The sequence below is a fragment of the Osmerus mordax genome, chromosome 4, assembly GCF_038355195.1.
Source record: "Osmerus mordax isolate fOsmMor3 chromosome 4, fOsmMor3.pri, whole genome shotgun sequence".
Lineage (NCBI taxonomy): Eukaryota > Metazoa > Chordata > Actinopteri > Osmeriformes > Osmeridae > Osmerus > Osmerus mordax.
The window spans coordinates 19,387,830-19,407,258 of NC_090053.1; the positions used below are offsets into that span (position 1 = coordinate 19,387,830).

General features: G+C 49.3%; 1 protein-coding gene across 1 annotated transcript in view; it reads left to right on the forward strand.

Annotated features, from left to right (window-relative positions):
* Nucleotides 1-7,714, forward strand: part of banp (BTG3 associated nuclear protein) — a gene marked incomplete in the record, with an annotated part of 20,302 nt that extends 12,588 nt beyond the window's left edge. The window contains 2 exon segments of the mRNA XM_067234571.1: nucleotides 3,175-3,318; nucleotides 6,675-7,714. Of these exon segments, the coding sequence (XP_067090672.1) occupies nucleotides 3,175-3,318; nucleotides 6,675-6,776 (246 nt within the window).
* Nucleotides 7,715-19,429: the final 11,715 nt, after the last annotated feature.

A 19,429-nucleotide genomic window follows, 5' to 3' on the forward strand; every position in this document is an offset into this window, starting at 1 on the left:
CCTACCTGGGAAGATAGGAGGCAGCCTACCTGGGAAGATAGGAGGCAGCCTACCTGGGAAGATAGGAGGCAGCCTACCTGGGAAGATAGGAGGCAGCCTACCTGGGAAGATAGGAGGCAGCCTACCTGGGAAGATAGGAGGCAGCCTACCTGGGAAGATAGGAGGCAGCCTACCTGGGAAGATAGGAGGCAGCCTACCTGGGAAGATAGGAGGCAGCCTACCTGGGAAGATAGGAGACAGCCTACCTGGGAAGATAGGAGGCAGCCTACCTGGGAAGATAGGAGGCAGCCTACCTGGGAAGATAGGAGGCAGCCTACCTGGGAAGATAGGAGACAGCCTACCTGGGAAGATAGGAGGCAGCCTACCTGGGAAGATAGGAGGCAGTCTACCTGGGAAGATAGGAGGCAGCCTACCTGGGAAGATAGGAGGCAGCCTACCTGGGAAGATAGGAGGCAGCCTACCTGGGAAGATAGGAGACAGCCTACCTGGGAAGATAGGAGGCAGCCTACCTGGGAAGATAGGAGACAGCCTACCTGGGAAGATAGGAGGCAGCCTACCTGGGAAGATAGGAGGCAGCCTACCTGGGAAGATAGGAGGCAGCCTACCTGGGAAGATAGGAGGCAGCCTACCTGGGAAGATAGGAGGCAGCCTACCTGGGAAGATAGGAGACAGCCTACCTGGGAAGATAGGAGGCAGCCTACCTGGGAAGATAGGAGGCAGCCTACCTGGGAAGATAGGAGGCAGCCTACCTGGGAAGATAGGAGGCAGCCTGGAGCGGCCTCGTAAAAGAGCGTGTGTGCTTGCGTGTGTTCCCGGTGAGTTTGATACGGTTGAGAGAAAGCTGGAACAAACAGTAGAAGGATAAGGTTTTTTTTCCCCTCACGTATGTGTGCACACTCACACATAAACACACAGTTCCAGGGCAGAAACATTCTTCGAATCTTGGAAGCTGTGGCATTTCTCACCTGGTCTGCCCCCCCCCCTTGACTTGAGATTGAAAGAGAATGTCTGTCGTACTCTCCAGCTGAACACCATTGTGTTCCTGATGAGGAAATCACCTAGCCAACACATCTTGACTTATTGTTCTGTATATACAAGGTTTCAGTGTTAACTAAATACATGTGCACTGTAAGACCATGTTAGAGATGAGAGAGAAAGGGAGTGAGAGAGGGAGAGAGAGAGAGGAGGGGGGGGACTGAGGATCGTGGTTGCTCAGTTGCTTATTGTGTTTCAGTCTGGCCTTGCTGAATGATTTTAACATCAAGCTGCTGTCGCTGTAAATCTCCAGTCTCCAGCACTGCTGAAAGCATTACGGCATGAGCTTGATTTATTCTTCTCTTTTCTTCTGGGTCATTTTGTTATTTTCAGAAGGTCGTGGCAACTAGCAAACTCTGCAGTGAATTTAAGATGTTCTTGATTTTTCGACAGATCCTCTCCAGGCAGGCGTTTTCTGGCAGGGCAAGGAACCACCATGTTGACTAGCCCCCCCCCCCCTCCTCCTCCTCCTCCTCCTCTCCTTTCCTCCTTTCCATCTCCTGTCCTCCTCTCTGCATTGCTTCTCCTCTACTCTCCTCGTCTCTCCTCTACATGTCTGTACTCTCAGCCCTTGGTGGTCAGCCAGCACATACAATTTAAGAGGCCCTATCCAACTAACCCAAGGTCAACAGTAACTAATGCACTTAAGATGCACCAACTGTCAGGCGTTATCCAGACAGGGACGTCCTCTCTGGTCAGTCTTGATTATTTAGTCTAACTAGTGCCAGCCCTTACAAATCACAAAAATGTAGAGGCAGTGGAAGTGTCCAATCATGTTAGAGTATCCAAACAAGTGATTGGATGACGAACTGGGGAGTGGAGCAGGGTTCCTGTGTAATCGCTGGCAGTATTTCCCAGGGTGTTCCAGCACTCAAGCGCTCTGTGAAGGACTCCACACAGCTGGGATGGGGTCTGCTCCCACACGGAGACTGAGCCCCGACCTTTCATCCGTTCAGACGAGTGTTTGTCAACCCCATGGTACACACACACACCTGGCATTTGGAGTGTTTTATTTTATTTTATTGGCTCCAGTGGACACAAAGTGGTCCCACGCGAGGAGACGAGAGGAAGTCTGAGGATTGTTCTAAAAGAGTCATCGTATGCTCATTCACAGTGTGAGCCCTCCATATTGATTCTGTTTGTCCGTGTGTGTGTATGTGCGGTTGCCGAATCTGGTGAGTCAGAGAAGCCTCTAATCAGCACCATAATGCTTCTTGGCATCCTCTGGCAAGGAGAATGCTGTTGTGGTGCCACCCCCTCCCCCCTCCCTCCCAGTGCCAAATCACCATGATGGTGGTGGTAGGGTGAAGGGGGGGGGTCTGTCTCCAACTTCAAAGCCCAAGGGCGGGGGTTTAGGGGGCGGGAGAGTCACGGGGCATAGTTGCCCTCCAGCATCTATAATTGAGGTTTGTGGGGTTTGGGTTTTCTGCAGACTAGCAGATTCTCCCCCAAATTGGGAATGTGTTGTGTTGGTTCCAGACCAGCTGGACGGAGAGGGGGGGGGGGATGGATGGAGGGAGGGAGGGAGGGATGGAGGGATGGATGGAGGGATGGATGGATGGAGGGATGGATGGATGGAGCCCCAACAGCACAAGGAACATAGTTCAGCCGAGGACAATGTGGGAAAGGGGGGGGGGGGAATGTAAAAAGGGAGTTGGTTGTAAATGGAGGGGGGTTGGTGGGTAGTTTTATTTCAAATGAGGCTGTCCCCTCTTAAAAAAAAAAGGATAAACAGCTATTTTCAGAGTAAGAATTCACATATAATTGCTGTTCCGGGGCTAGTGAAAAGGCATGCATTCACACACACACACATACACACACACACACACACACACAAGCCTTTCCTGTCTGCAGGGCTGTAATCCTTCTCTCTTAACACTACTTCAATGAAGTGGAACCAACATGGCCAAGCTCAACTGGCATTTCATGTAAAAGAGACAGTTCACCCCAATATTAAAAATATATGTTTTTCGCCTTATCCTAGTGCTATTGGTCTTGGTGTTTTGGTGTGAGTTGAGAAGTTTTGGAGATATTGTGGTGCTCAAAACACCTTTGTACAGTGAGAGGGGATGATGATGATGGGGATCTGACTCGTGATCAGTGATGTTGTTCTGACGTTCCACCCCTGTTCCGTCCCAGGTTCTGCGAGGCGCCCAGCTCATCGCCGTGGCGTCCAGTGATGGTGGCGGCGCGGCTGTAGAGGGCTCCGCCCTGCAGGCCAGCGACATCCAGGTGCAGTACGTCCAACTGGCGCCCGTCAGTGACCACAACAACACCGTGCAGGTGAGGAGCTGTGCACGCACACACACACCCGTGCACACACACCCGCGCTCACACATACAGCCGTGCGCACACACACACACACTGACATGCATGCACACACCCGCGCACACACACATGCACGCACACACACATGCACGCACACACACACACAGTTAGTGTCACGTCGCAACAGACAGCAGCATAATAGCTGCTATTTGCACGGAGCCCCAACACAGAGTTCTGTCGTTTTTCTCCCGTTGTCTGACTTTCACTCTCCACATGCCCCCACTCCTGTTCCTAAGCCTAGCCCTCTGGCTTGTGTTTGTGTAAACAGTCATTTAACAGAGTAAAAATGCATGAATGCATCGTTACAAAGAGGAAAGTAATAATTACTAGATTAGCCAGAAATCCCTTGATGACTGATGTGGGAGAACAAGAGCTGGTTGGAGGAGTTGGGGCGGGGGGCTGGGGGGGTGGGTGGGAGGGCTTTGCTCTTTCAAGTGGCACCTCTTGGCACCACCAGAAATGCCAAAACAACAAGATGTTCTCGTTGTTCTCCACCAGCCATGTTAAATAGCACATGTTCTTCCTTCTGGTCACTGTTTTCTTGTCTTATGTGGCTGAAGAGGGCGTGTCTCCGCCTGCCCCCCCCCCCCCCGCAGGTCTCGTCGTGAGGAGAAGCCTCCCCCTGTGACATTATAAAAGAGTAGAACCTCAAATAATGACTGGCTCCTCCGGTTGTTAGTGGCCGGCTGTAGGATGCCAGTCATCCTCGTCTCACTGGAGTCTCCCAGGGGTCTTCTGTACCAGGACATTCTAGAGTCTCCTGGGGGTCCTCTGGTCCTCTGTACCAGGACCTTCTAGAGTCTCCTGGGGGTCCTCTGGTCCTCTGTACCAGGACCTTCTAGAGTCTCCTGGGGGTCCTCTGGTCCTCTGTACCAGGACCTTCTAGAGTCTCCTGGGGGTCCTCTGGTCCTCTGTACCAGGACCTTCTAGAGTCTCCTGGGGGTCCTCTGGTCTTCTGTACCAGGACCTTCTAGAGTCTCCTGGGGGTCCTCTGGTCTTCTGTACCAGGACCTTCTAGAGTCTCCTGGGGGTCCTCTGGTCTTCTGTACCAGGACCTTCTAGAGTCTCCTGGGGGTCCTCTGTACCAGGACCTTCTAGAGTCTCCTGGGGGTCCTCTGGTCCTCTGTACCAGGACCTTCTAGAGTCTCCTGGGGGTCCTCTGGTCCTCTGTACCAGGACCTTCTAGAGTCTCCTGGGGGTCCCCTGGTCTTCTTTACCAGGACCTTCTAGAGTCTCCTGGGGGTCCTCTGGTCTTCTGTACCAGGACCTTCTAGAGTCTCCTGGGGGTCCTCTGGTTTTCTGTACCAGGACCTTCTAGAGTCTCCTGGGGGTCCTCTGGTCCTCTGTACCAGGACCTTCTAGAGTCTCCTGGGGGTCCTCTGGTCCTCTGTACCAGGACCTTCTAGAGTCTCCTGGGGGTCCTCTGATCCTCTGTACCAGGACCTTCTAGAGTCTCCCACCCAGTTGCACGTGGGCTTGATTCTCCCTCCTCTCAGGCACAGACTCCTGCCTCATGAGAACCAGGGACCGGCCTGTCTGTCGCTCCTGAGATCTGAGGTCTGGCCCGTCCGGCTGTCTTGATGTTGTATGTGGAGATGGCAGGCAGGGCCTGGACGCCATGTTTTGATGGATGTCCCTAGTCTTGCTAGCATAGTGTGTCACGTCAGTGAAAGTATGTATGTGTATGTTAATGTGTGTACATGTGTGCGTGTTAACACATGTGGACGATCGGCGCACCAGAACTTCGTGGTCTGGGCTTCATCTTGATCTGAGCAGCAATCAGAGCGTTTATTTACCTTGTGTCTCTCAGCGGAGCCTGTGTGTGTGTGTGTGTCTTGCTAGGCCATGTGTTGAAATGCTTGATTGTACACAGAGATCCTGGAAGCAAACAGCTGAGTTAACTCTATACTGTCGACCAATCACAGTGAACTTTTGACCCAATGCTAGACCAATCACAGTCTGACATCATGAGATTCTGAGTCTCAACATAAAGCTTTTTATGGGGACACACCCACACAGACCAATAATGTCACCATCACATGTCAGATCAAGGTTAGACCCACACTCCTGATAAGTGTTGAATCAAAAGAAACATTCCAAACAGATGGTAGCGTTTATGCTAGCTTTTGAAAAAAATGACTTATTTTATTTATTTATCTACACATTTGTTTTCGTTCTTTTTATTGAATGGTTTCCATTACACAGCCTAGATCAAATGGAGTACCAAACACACACACACACATACATCAGATTATATTCCTCACAGGAACGTCTGGTTGCCGGGCGGATGTCAGCTGTGTGGAGAGTTCAGACGTTAGCGGACAGTTCTGCACACAGGCCAGACCAAGCCAGGGGCTGGCAGCCTGCTCTATCAAGGTCCTCACAACATCCTGCACAGCAGAGGAGTCTCACTATATGCCGGATTCAAACGGGCTGGACATTGCCTCGGGTCGGGGAGCTTCGCAGCTCTGTCTGGTGTCAGTGTCTGCATCGACGGGGAGTCGGGAGGCTCAGAGACTTGCAGGTCAGGGAGGTCAGGGTTGTATGGTCATGGTCAGGGTTTTAGGGTCTGATTTTCCAGGGTTAGGGGTGGAGTTTGTGGGTCAGGGAGGTCAGGGAGGTCAGGGTTATAAGGTCAGGGTTATAAGGTCACACGGTTATGGATTTCCAGGTTGAGGGTTAGCGGTGTGTTTTGTGGGATCAGGGTTAATGTTAAGGAGAGCAGGCCACACACACATCCAAACCTGAACCTTTGTGTCGCTGCCACTAGCAGAGCCGTGGGGCCACACTGTAGCTGTACCGGGCTTCGGGCTTCCCTCCAAGCCTGGTTGAGGAGCCCTGGTGTACACACACAGGTGTGTGTCAGGGAGATTTGGCTTGTCTGTAAGGAAGGGATGAGTCAGGTTCCTCCACTGGGGCCATCTATCAGGGATGAGTCATCGCCTTCAGGGGCTTCACCCTCCTCTGTTACCTCCTCTGTCAACTGAGCTCAGATACGAAGATAAAAGATCTGTCTGCACTTACTAACCTCCTCTCTCTCTCTCTCTCTCTCTCTCTCTCTCTCTCTCTCTCTCTCTCCCTCCGTGTCTCTCTTGCTCCTCCCACGTTTCTCTTTACCGTTCCAATCTCTCTTTTTTTACTGCCTTCTTCCGTGTCCTTTTTCATTTTAAAACACTCTCTCCTCTTCTCCTCCACGCCTCGCGTTCCTGTCGACTACTCTCATGTTTCTCTCCCCGATATACCCCTCCTTCCATCTTTCCCTCCCTCTTTGTCACCTTTCCTCTCCTCTCTCTCTTCCCTCTCGCCTGCAGGCGGGGGAGCTGGCTCCAGCCCTCCAGGGGGAGATGGAGGTGAAGGAGAGCATCCAGCTTCCCACGGGGGAGAACGGGGAGGTGGTGCAGATCGTCAGCTGAGAGGCCAAGACCCTGCCGTCCAGCCCGGACACAGGACCCAGGACACGGGGGAGGACAGGAAGGGGAGAAGGGAGGGCCTGTGGGAGGATTATCCAGTCAGACACACAATCGAAGGCGGTCAACGATGGAAAAAGGAACACGTTTCCGCACTAATGTAATTAAACAAATGTGCTTGAACATGCAGAGGACAGTATCGTAGAGACTAGACCCAGCTCCGCCCGGCTGCCACGCCGCCTGTTTGGGGCCGGGCTGCATGGTTCTAATGGGCCTGACTCCTGTTGCCGGGCCAGGCCAGAGTGGTGGTGCCCGGCCCAGCTGGGTGCAGACCCCAGGATCAGAGGCCCCACCCTGGGAGGATGCTGTTCAGTTGGACCCACCACACACCCTGAGCCCGGGCATAATCCAGGGGGGAGCTCAGTGCCGGAGACCCCTGGCCAAGAACAACCTCAAACACCCTTTACGGATATGTTTATTCCTGGAAGCCCACAACTCCATCAAACAACCTGACAACGTTGTACATTGTTGCTCTTCTGTGCTACTTTCTAGAAGTCTTGTGGTTGCAGTCTGCACGATGGTGGAGGTAGCTTAAGACAGTTGTTCTTAGTTTCAATTGACTGTCTCTTGTCCCTGTTTCTCTTTCTCCGTCTCTCTCTCTCTTATTTGTCACAATTTTGTCATGTCATGGGCCCATCCCAGCGTGTTCATCTCCAAGTTTTTGCCTATTGGTTAACCCCACATCGTTTTGGTTTCTTTATTCAGTGTAGTCCTTCCCAATTATAACATGCTGAGATATTTGTGGAACTTTTTCGTTGGAGGTAGCACAAACACGCAGTTGACAGGATGTTAATACAAGTTATATGTCAAAAAGGTTTCGGTTTGTTTTTGTTTCTGCTGTGCTTCTGTGAAAGACACGTTCATGCGAATAAACTATTTTGTGGTCGCTATAAAAACAGTGTTTTTGTTCATCAGTCTGTATTTGCATGTTCTGTTAACATGAACCTTGTAACCTTGACAGCCTACTTCAGAAGGTCGGTCAACAACGTTAATGACGGTTACTTCTGACAAACCAGAAACAGGTTGTGATGAAGATGCTGAGAGGGGGATGTGAAACAAGACTGTTGGACCCCAGATTCACTACTCGGAATGGTCAAATGGTGTTATGAAATGTTTAGAACAAGCTCCTTCCAGAGTTACCAGGATTGCTGCTACTGTGATTTAGTACAGCTGATGGACTCGATTAGCAGAGAGAAATCCAAATGAATGATGCATGATTACATATATCACATTACATGTGTGTTTATGTCTGGTTATGTGCATGTGTGTTTGCACATACGTGTGTGTGTGTGTGTGTGTGTGTGACTGTCTGCATGTGTGTGTACCCCAGTCACGGAGAAGTGATTCTGGTCTAGTGATGAATATCTTTTCAGACAGTGAGAAGGAGATACATGGGACTCATTGGAGCACTTGGGTGCACTGGGAGATTTCCCACGCATGGTGTGATGTCATGGTGTATTTTGGAAGAGCAGCAAGAAGCAGTCGTAGAGCAGAGCTTGATAAAAACATCTCCACATCTTTCTTCTGTTTCCCTTTGTTTTCCCTCCGTCTCCATCTCTGTCTGCCTCACACTGCTCTGCCCCCACCCCTTTGGCATTGTAGGTCCTTCTACCTCTCTATCTTTCTCTCTCATTCTTTATCTCTATCCCACACTCTCTGCTTGTGTAGGAGTGACCCTAGTCATGAGTGCCCCGTTCTCCTTCTTCCCCTCTCCATCTCCTCAAATGCGGGAAGTAATACTTATTTTTTTATTTTTTTTGACACAGCCCTGGGCCCAGGGCCATGAGACTGGAGCTGTTGCTCTTCCAGCCATCCCCTGGGCGATAACAGCAAGCAGTGAGGGATGGAGGGACGACAGACCAGGAGAGAGGAGATGGACAGAGCCCAGGGTGAGAGAGTGTAAACCATCAACACCAACATTTAATTCCCAGCCCTGGCCGTTGGCTTGTTCGTCGGTCAAACCCAGAATAACTCACTGGGGGGATCCGCGAAGCCCATTCACACTGTTCAGCTAACGCTAACCCTGTCATTTGTTGGTGTTTCCGACATGAACGCTACTCAGAACATCCCCCCATCTGCCTGGGTTTACAATGCTGGGACAGACATCCTGGGATATGTAAAAAGGCAGTTGGACATATTTTGGATTGAAAACAAACGGGCGCTGCCAGAGAGCATAAATCATCAGCTGTTACACAGGACTCCCCAGGGAGTGGATGTGATCCAGGGCCCACAGAACACTTACACCAGCTCTGGGACGTTGAGGTTTACTGCTGAAGTTTCCTCACCAGTCCTCTTATGTGTTGGGCCTGGGTGTACTCCAGGAACACTTCCAGCACCTTGGCCTGGTGACATGCAGCTTATGTTTGTGAATGCTAGTGGTGTAACAAGCAGGAATCACAGCCCACAGATCTACCGGAAGAAATGTGTCAACATTTTACAAGTCATAACATTTAAAGACCAATTCACACTAATTTCTTAAACTATAAAAATCTAGTTGCGCAGGTGTGTGCTGCATGGCATCACATTCCAGGACACAAACGGTAGTTGCAGTATTAACACGCACTGTAAGATGTCTGATGTCTCGATTGATGGTATTCTTAGGCTAACTTTATTTTCAGGTGTATGATAGAATATAATAACAAAATTCAAGTTCAATAAAGCATCGTGTACACAAATCGCCTTGAACTGGTCCTAAAAGAATGCGCGAGAGTAGCGCGCGCAGCAGGAGGAGGATTCGAGAAACTGAATGACCAACAGAAGTGGAGAGGAGGGATGGACTGTAGAGACGAGACGAACATCTGAAAACTGTTGTTTTTGTAAATCAGTGATAGTCTCCATCTTAGCTTGAACTTCTCTGATTTGAGCGTTGGGGGTGAGTTTCTGTCTTTGTGACTGTGTGCGTAATTCTATCAGTCTACTTCGCGGCGCGATGTCCAGGACGTGAACTCGGAAAGTTTTGACGTGTGTAGCTTACTGTCTGTATGAGAACACTACTGTATTAATGTGTATAGTAACGTGTTACAATAGACAGGTAAACTACATTGCCAAAATAGTTTAGAAATAGCATACTTTCATAAGGGACGTTATCAAACGCATGATCACTGACACATGATGATATCGCTGTTGCATCCAATCGCGGATATCATTGGATGTCATGATTGTCCCACCCGATGTTGCTAGGCTACAGATACCTATGGATTTGTTTACACCTGACACGTTTTAGTTCATAAGACTAGTCAAGCAGCATTGTCGTCCCTGCAGTCCGGTAGGCTGTACGGGAGCATATTATCTGAATGAGGGGAATTGGTAAAATAGAGGAGGAGGTTAGCGACGGGTGGGAATTCCTTCTTGTTGTACATAATCGCACAATGGGTTGACTGGAAGTTCATCAACATTGTTCTCGCTTCCCTCCATTGTAAGGTACCCTAACTGTAGACTACAGTATCTGATTTATTTCGTCACTAACGCAAATGTATGCCAATCAGGTGTGTTAAATTAGGGCTGGAGAGCCCGGAAGTGTATGGAAGGGCTCTACAGTTAAGCGCGTCTTGCTTAAATATTGTCCAAAGGAGGACATGATGAAGTTTAGCATTTGATATAACCAATATAAGTATCAATACCTTTGTTTGAGCGATCATTATAAAAGAGTATATTCAAGTAATTGTATCATTAATTTGGGTCACAGTTGCAAATTGTGTAGAATCCAGTACTGTAAATAAGCGTAATTGTGAGACTGGCTCGTTTTATGAGAACGAAACGAGTCTAAAAATTGTTGCCCTGTAGCTATAAATAGTATTTGTAAATGTATTTATTTACTCACTCACTTCCATCCATATTGAACCACGTTTTGCAGACAGCCAGCTGTACCCATTTCACATCTCCAGGTGGGTAACTGCTTCAACTGACCTTACACTGTAATGCAGTAGTGTGGAGAGAGGCTAAGTTTATAATGTGTACAGTAACTGGTCTTCAATGTAATGTGTAGGTCTGGTAGAGAATGACAGAACTAGATGCTTTTGTGTTCACACTTTGTAAAAAAATGTTTTTAACACGCGTACTATTGAATGGTCTTTTGTTATCAGACCCGAGAGAGTGTCAGAGGTTCGTCCAGTATGGAGCAGATTTCGGGTGAGAGAGGTGTGGATAGCATGGGTGAGCTACGCCCCCATCCCCATATAGAGTCACGTGACAAGGAAAGGAAACTTGCTTCATCTTGCTCTTTTCATTGACGTTTGGAGAGGCTGTGTTTGATTGTCCGCTTATCTTTGTTATGATTACAGTAGGCTGTAGTCAGGTGGTGGTATGCAGAGAAGAGCAGGGTCTCTGGGCTCAGCCAGGGGAGAGACCAGGAGAAATCCTCCTCTGACAGACACAAACATCTCACCTTATCTGGTTACAGATGTATGTGTGTGTGTATATGTGCATATGGCAATGTGTCTCGCCCTGTGAACTGGGAGTGTGGGGGTGTTTATAAGGGTTTGTGGTGTGACGGGTGTGACTGGAAGCAGCCTAGATCCCATGGTGTGTATGGTGTGTGTTGGAACACTGTGTCCCAGACAGACTTCAGGGTCATGCCCTTCCAGTGTTCTCAAAAGCCAAATCATTTAGCAGCTCGCTTAAAACCAGTTAGCGTGATCCAGACAGCTACTAGACAGACAAGAGAGAGGGAAATCACCCCTGAGTTGTCTCTCTGGCTAGACAGAGGGAGGGAATGTGAAAGAGCACATTAATGAGCAGGTATGTTATGACTTATAGAAAAGGGAAGAGATAAAGAAACCGAAGATTGAAGAGACCAATTATGCTTCTGTGGGAATTGGTTTCTGTCGCAGCAGGTCACATGAGATCAGCTAAACCGTAGAGGAGGGCTGTCCAATGAGAGGCGGAGGGAACAGGAGTTCCAAAAACACGAGAGGGATTCGGGGGAAGAGAGTTAGGGATCATGACAGAGGGATCGGATACAAATCGAGAGAAGACTATGGGAAAGGAGGGGGGGATGAGATGGAGTGGTGCAGGAACAGAGGTCATTAGAAGGACAGATCGAGAGAAAAGATGAGTTTAAAAGGTGATGTTTCAGAGAAGGAGGGGGGGGGCGGGGGAGCTGTATGTTCCCTGAATCAGGCCCAGCTGGTTGAGGTTGTCTCCGGTGCTTGGCAGATGATATCCTCTCAAAGATGTTAACTGGAAGTGGTAGTGATGGGTGCCTTAAGAGAGACCATTAGAATATCCCACAATGCAGCTGACTGACAGAGCCTGACATTAGCCTTGAGCATCTACTGTAGGCAACAGGAAATGATGTGGATGCTATGTTACAAGGATTTAGACAACATGGGCATAGTGTGTCACAAGGCTTGCCTGTTGGGATACACCTTTGCTGCCAAGCTTCATGTTAAAAGATGAGTTCGATCTGTTATTTTGATTTGACCTAAAGACTTTTCAGATGATGTTCCTACGGAAGCGGCGTCGGATGTGGACGTATGCCACACGTGTGAAAGGAATTGCCGCGGCGAGACTCAGCATCGTCAGCACAACTTCCTGTCTGTGTGGCATTGTGGGCGCTGGGTGCATAAAAGCGGCGAACCACCGATATGCTCCTGAAAAGCCACTTCCCCACCCCACCTCCAGGCAGGGATCAATGCCCCATCAGTGAAATGTACTGTAACCCCCTGCTCTTCCCCCTCTGAGGCAAGGCTATCACGTGCTGACCCTCGGGCCAATGAGCTTCAGAGTGTGTGGTGGTGTGGTGAAGGAGAAGGAGAGGGATCTGAAGGAGGGCTGAGTAAGAGAGGGATCTGAAGGAGAGGCTGAGTAAGAGAGGGATCTGAAGGAGGGCTGAGTAAGAGAGGGATCTGATGGAGGGCTGAGTAAGAGAGGGATCTGATGGAGGGCTGAGTAAGAGAGGGATCTGATGGAGGGCTGAGTAAGAGAGGGATCTGAAGGAGGGCTGAGTAAGGGAGGGACCTGATGGAGGGCTGAGTATGAGAGGGATCTGATGGAAGTCTTTGAAGAACGCGGTCTTGAAAAACATCGAGTGCAATCAACACCAAGTCTTCTGTGACTTGCTGTGCCAGAGCCGTGATAAGAGAGACGAGAGCAAGGAGCGAAGAGTCGAGGAGGGGCTGAAAACCATGGAAACCCTTCAATGTCACAACAATAGCCTTTCCATGCTGTGATGCAGTATCCAAGAGGTATGGGAGGGGCGGTGTGGCGGAGGTCTAGAGGCGCTTGTTTCGTGGAACGAGGGTGTGAGAGAGTGAAAGGCAGAACAGGAAGAGCTCTACAACCAGAGAGGGTTCCGCCACCAGGAAGTAAATGTGATCATGTTTCAAAGCAGTGCTGAAGAGTAGTTGAACAGGGCCAACATCTAAGACTATTAAATGCCTACATTAGTTTTACAGGTTAAGTGTTGGCGTGAGGCACTATTGTATTGGCCAGAGTGTTTGTGAACGCCTCTTTGTTTTAGGGACAAACTTCCCACCATCTGGTTTTGCTCTCCTGTGATCGCACAATCAATGTGTAGAGCAAACCAGGAGGGAGTTATTATACACACACACACACACACATACTGGTACGTGGACATCCATACACACACAAGTACACACACAAGTACACACACACAAGGCCCACTGTAAAGCATCGCAGTTAATCAAAGCTTTCCTGTGTTTTTGTTAGCGGTCATTGGCTGGTTGAACTTCAAGTCCAGCCAACCATATTTCTGTTATTTAGCTCTCTCTGCTTCTCTCCTTCTCTCTTCCTGTCTTTTCTCCTGCCCCCGCCCCCCTATAAAGCTGTGCTCCGCAGCGGCTAATACACTGTCAGCCATTAAAGTTATGATGGCTATGAACAGACGTCCTCTCCATGGGTGGGAAGTCATTTGTCTGGGGCTTCTGCGGCTCTCACACACTTAGTTAAGAGTCAGTGAGACAGTGTGAGCATGTGGGTCGTTAGCTAGGAAGGAGCTACGGGTAGTTCTGTAAAGCAGATGAATGAGGGGACTGGGGAGGACTGGGAAAACCAGCAGCATTCCTGCCCCTCACTGCTTAGAGTGCTACCTGAAGATGGATTGGCACAGATATGACACAGGATTCCTGGGAATGCAAGGTGTGGTTTGTATACTGTATGTGTGTATAGGCATGTGTGTGTGTGTGTGTGTGTGCGCGCATTTTAGCGTTTGAGTGTGTTAGCATGGGTGGGTGCCAGCATGGCTGTGTGTGTGTGTGTGTGTGTGTGTGTGTGTGTGGTGTTCACAGGGCCTCATTGGGGTGTTCTGATAACTAACAACTTTGCTGCCTCCGACTGGAACGTTTTCAAGAGAAGCACAAGTGGTATTTTCTCAACGCTGCTGACAGTAGAGTCCACTAGGGATACCCTCTGACCCCTGACCCCAGGCATGGCTGTCATTGGGCCAAACAAACAGAGGAGGAGGGGCTACATGGTCGCCCATATGTGTACAATGAATCCCTCCGGACGAGTCCTAGCAGAACATGTTGCATTAATCTGAACCAGAACATATCGGCTGACCCAGCACATGGCTTGGCCGGTGGGGGCAAGTCAGTTTGCGGCTAAAGAGGCCAGGATGGGGTTCAGTCCCTCCAGAAGGCCGGATCTCTCAGCTCATCCACAGACGTGGATTTCCTCACAGAGGATTTCAAATTTTTTTTTTACGGCTTATTATCGTTAGTAGCAACATAGCCTTGAAGCGACCATAGAACAGAGAAACAATTCCTTGAGATTTACTTCTTGGCAAGTGCTGCGTTTGGCCACAGAGCAGATGGAGCACATGCGTTAGAAAAATAGCAATAATGTTCTGGGATTCCTCTCTGTGGACAGCACACTGCTCTGGGCTGTAAACCTGGACCAGACAGTTTTACATGAGGTCTCTGTGCTGGTGTGTGGACTTTTCCATCACTTGACAGGTTTCTGTTCTGGGGCTTGATGAAGTTTTATGTTGCGTTCCTTTGCTAGTCAGACGCCAGAACCACGGTCAGAAACACACAGTGTCTCATACATCACATCCAACCCACCAGCACCAGCATTTGGTATGCAGAATGGTATGCCAATCATTTAGAGTGTTCATGTAGGCCTATATGGACCTGTACCAGTGTCAGTGGGCCAGCACTCACTAAGACTGTCATCTCTAATTACCAAATAACACACGCAGTCGAATAATGAGACACAGTTGGAAAATGAGACACATAGTCAGTTAATGTCCCTTTGCTAACCACCAAGATCAAGCCCCACTTCAGGTTTGGGAGAATGTCAGATAACGTGACTCGCTCGCACAGCTGTCTGTAAGGACCCAGCACCGTAGAGATGAACACCCTGCCAATAGTAGTAACATCCCCCAGATAAAGAAGGACTCTGGAGGAGGACTTGGAGAGCAAGTCTGGGTTATTAGAGATCTAACTCCTCCAGGGCTGTATTTATTCAGCCTCTGAAGTGACTGCATCTGCTGTGTGGACTTATTTTGATTAGACATTAGATCCTGGTCATTACTTGATCCATCTCTCTATTAGATGGGTGGTTATAAATCACTTCAATCCTTCTTCCCTGGTGATTGCTTCCACATGGTTGTAAGTGGGGATGGTGCGAAGGCCCGCGCTGGAGTTGAGGCTGGGGCCGAAGTCTAGACTGGGGCTGGGACTGGGGCTAAAGCCAGGGGCCGGAGAGAAGGGGCCGAGGCCTGGACTGGGTTGAGGCTGAGGCCGGGGCTACACAGGGCTGCTGTATGTGACCGTGTGGGGGGCTGGGAGAGCCTCCAATGGGTCCCCCAGGATGGTCCTGGGAGGGGAGACACGCTCACTGATTAGAAGGGATAATGTAAGCACTGCTGCCCTGGAAGGGGATGGGGGGGGAGGGGCGGAAAGAGAGAGAGAGAGAGAATATGAAAATAAAACTCAGCACCATGTGTGCCAATGTGTGTGTGTGTGTTTGTGATTAGCACCCATATAATATACTCAACCGGAATTTCTCACCGTGGGTCTTACAAAGCTTCTGCCAGAGTCCTCTGTGTGTGTGTGTGTGTACGTGTGTGTGTGTGAATGCAGTTTGAGAGAGCCAGGGCAGGGGGCCAGGTGGGAGCTCTTACAGGAGGGATGTGTCCATGAAACCGCCTGGAGCAGGGCTGTGCTTCTCTCCCAGGTGGGTCCGCAGCTCCAAAAACGATCTGTGTTGGACACATTGAAGAGAGAAAGGGACAGAGAGAAAGAGAGAGAGAAAGAGCTGGAAAGACAGGGAAACCAGCTGGAGGCTTTCACACGACAACAACGTACAACACAAAAACAACTACTTTCCCCTGAAAATGAGAGGTGTGATTGGAGGACAACTTTAAACCGACTGACGGGGTTTGATAGAGGAGATTCACAGCAGATAGGAGTGGAGACGTCATATTTTGACTTGCTGTGTCTTGTTTAGATAGGCCAATTCAGTTTCTCACTGCCCAAATATAGTCATTGTGGAATGTTCTGGGTTCATGAGACAACTAGATCAGATGCTAACTGCTTGCAGAGCATGGAAAACTTCAAACCTGAGAGTGATTGCGGTTGTTCGTTTATTAGATATATTTAATGATAACCACAGCATTTTTTCTTCTTCACAGCGATATGTGGATTGTTGCTATAGGGAGAGTTTCAAGGGTGCGCTATCATTCTGGTATTAATACTCTCACGCTTTCAGATAAGTTGTTTCTCTTGTGTTTGGGGCAGTTAGCCTGCAACGTGCCTGTTTCAGAGCAACCCTTGGCCCAATTGACTGTTTTGCTTAGCTTTTACAAGGTCACATATTTAACCTTGAGTATATCAAATGTATTTCTGATTGCTGGTGGAATGGTTTCGCTGAAGGTTTTCGTGTCAGGAAACAGCTTCCCAGATAGCATTGCAGCACAATTACCCACCCTTTGGAGACAGGCATCTGAACCCCGCCACCCCACCCCCCCCACACACACACACACATCTGTACAGAGGTGTTAGGGACCAGTGACACAACTGGGGCTGTTAGGGACCAGTGACACCGCCATGGCCTGTCCTCTTCCCATCACAGCGCCCTCCACAGGACCACAGAGCCAGGACCACTTTAGAACACAAACCATGAGCGGTGTGGGAGAAACCAAATAAATGTTTCCAGATCTGTGAACATCTCATCTGAGGAGAGATGTTAATGTTTTCAGACTGGTGGTATTCTGCGTGAAGTTAAAGATATGTTGCCAAACTTGCCAAGGTCGAACCAGTTCCTGAAGATAACGTCTTTTTTGGCTTCCAGAGTATTTTGAGAACATGTCAACACTGATTAGATACACACATCCAAACAAATAGCAGGTTTGGGTCAGTACACTTCACAAACAACTACACAGGATGGGTTTACTGCCATTGGATCCCTAAAGACTCACCTCCAATCTCTCTACTCTTCTCTTTTCCCCCTCTTTCATCTACTGTCTCTTCTTTCCTGTTTTTGTTCAACCGTTTCACCTGTGAGTCTGTCCTCCCTCGCATCTGCCTCCATCTCCCCCACCCTGTGTCTCTGTCTGTGGCTTGTCTGTGTACATATTACATAGCCTGTATAAGTAACTCAACTACTGTACTGTAATTGCCCACAATGCCTTCCATATGGGGGGTTGTTGTAGTGTTCTGTTCCAGCCCTGTCCTCTGGTTCTTGTCTGTTGTACCCAGGGCATGGGTCCCATGCGTAGGACACATGCTGACTGAGTTAGCCTAACCCAGCTTTGCTCTCAGTTCTACTATTAGGGGGCGGGATGTTTTCTGTTGATGTACCAGGGGCGAGAGAGAGCTCTCACATCACTGCCACAAACAATCACAAAACGATCGCTGTCTTCTATTTGTCAACCGCGCCCTCCCCCTTCCCCCCGCCCCCCCCCCCCCCCCCCCCAGCGTCCCGCGCTATAGTGCGAGGCTGCATCTTAATGAACTTAAGCTGTTTACTGTCTGTTTATGGCTGCCGTCTGACAGTACTTTGTGTTTTTGTTATGGTTCTGTTGTGTTTGATGGTGGTAAAGTAAATGAGGACAACATTAAATGAAAACAGGAGAGTGAGCGTTCAGCCTGACGGGACCCTCCCTAACCCCGGATGACAGGCTCTGAGGAACAGTCTCCTGACCGCAGGGCCACGGCAATTCCATAGGCTCCCGTCCCACGTGACCGAGAGGCTCGTCTCGATCCGAGAGGTCTTGTCACAGTGTTCCAAGCCCGGATTAGATGTTAGGGTTGTTGCTGTTCTAATAATCGGAGTGTCTCGTGCTTTCAACTGAACGTACCTCTCCTCCTCGTTTAGCTGTGGGTTCAGTGAGTTGAGCGTTTGGCCTGACCAGCTGAGCTCTGCAGAGAGAGACTGCTCCCCTGTCAGGCTTCTCACAGACAAACACTACTCATTGTGTTTCTGAGCTGGTGTTTGTCAGGTTGTAGATCTCTGTGTTTTAGGCCTGGATTAGAGAAGTGACACGAGCCTCTAAACAATGTGTAAAGAACTAAAAGTGGATTTGAAACCTGGACTCATTCTCATGGAAAGGAAAAGAGAGAGGGAGGCAGACAGAGTGAGACAGAGGGAGGCAGACAGAGTGAGACAGAGGGAGGCAGACAGAGTGAGACAGAGGGAGGCAGACAGAGTGAGACAGAGGGAGGCAGACAGAGTGAGGCAGAGGGAGGCAGACTGAGTGAGGCAGAGGGAGGCAGACTGAGTGAGACTGAGTGAGACAGGCAGACAGAGTCAGAATTTGACAGAATTGGACAGAATTTGACAGAATTGAACAGAATTTGACAGAGAGAACATCAAGTCGTGGCATTTCCTAGGCGTCCTCCACATGTTTTGTATTTGGGCATCGTCCAATCAGGCGGGCGTGGCCTTCTGCTGCTCCACAGTTATCACAGGCTCTCTTAACAACACCCCAGGCCTTATGCTGCCACACACACTGTCACACTCTGGAGTGTGTTTGACTGGAGTGTGTCTGCTCTTGTCTTTTCCAGGTCGGTGTGGCTGACGAGTCTGGAACAGGAAGCAGGAGACGACAGTTGACGGTGCCTGAGACAGGTGTGTGTTTGTGTGTGTTTGTGTGTGTGTGTGTGTGTCTACCAGTGCTTGTTCCCAGTGTGTCTTTCAGTTAATGAAGATTTCAGGAATGACAGAAACCATCACAGTATCTCACTGCACACACACTCACACACATGCACGCACTCTCACCATTGCAAGACTAGGCTTCTGGTATGTGTGTGTGTGTGTGTGATCATGTGTCTAGAACAGAGGGTGTGTGTGTGTCATGTCGTGTGCTGTGCGGCTGCAGTGCTCCAGAAAGCTCTATGCTAGAGGTCTTCATCCCCAGAACCTGCCACTAGGGGGCGACAGTAGTGCAACCAGGACTTTGGGGGGGGAAAACCCCCCAAAAGAAAACGTTTTGACATTTTCTGAACAAAGACACTAAATCATGTAATTATATTCTTCAATGTGTGTCATTGTGTATGCCTGGTGTGTGTGTGTGTGTGTGTGTGAGTGTGAGTGTGTGCATGTGTGTGTTCCCATGTGCTGTATAGAGAAGCTGGGTTAGTTCTAATGATGAGTCCTCAGAGAACTGCTTATATTCGCAAGTTGAATTATGTTTA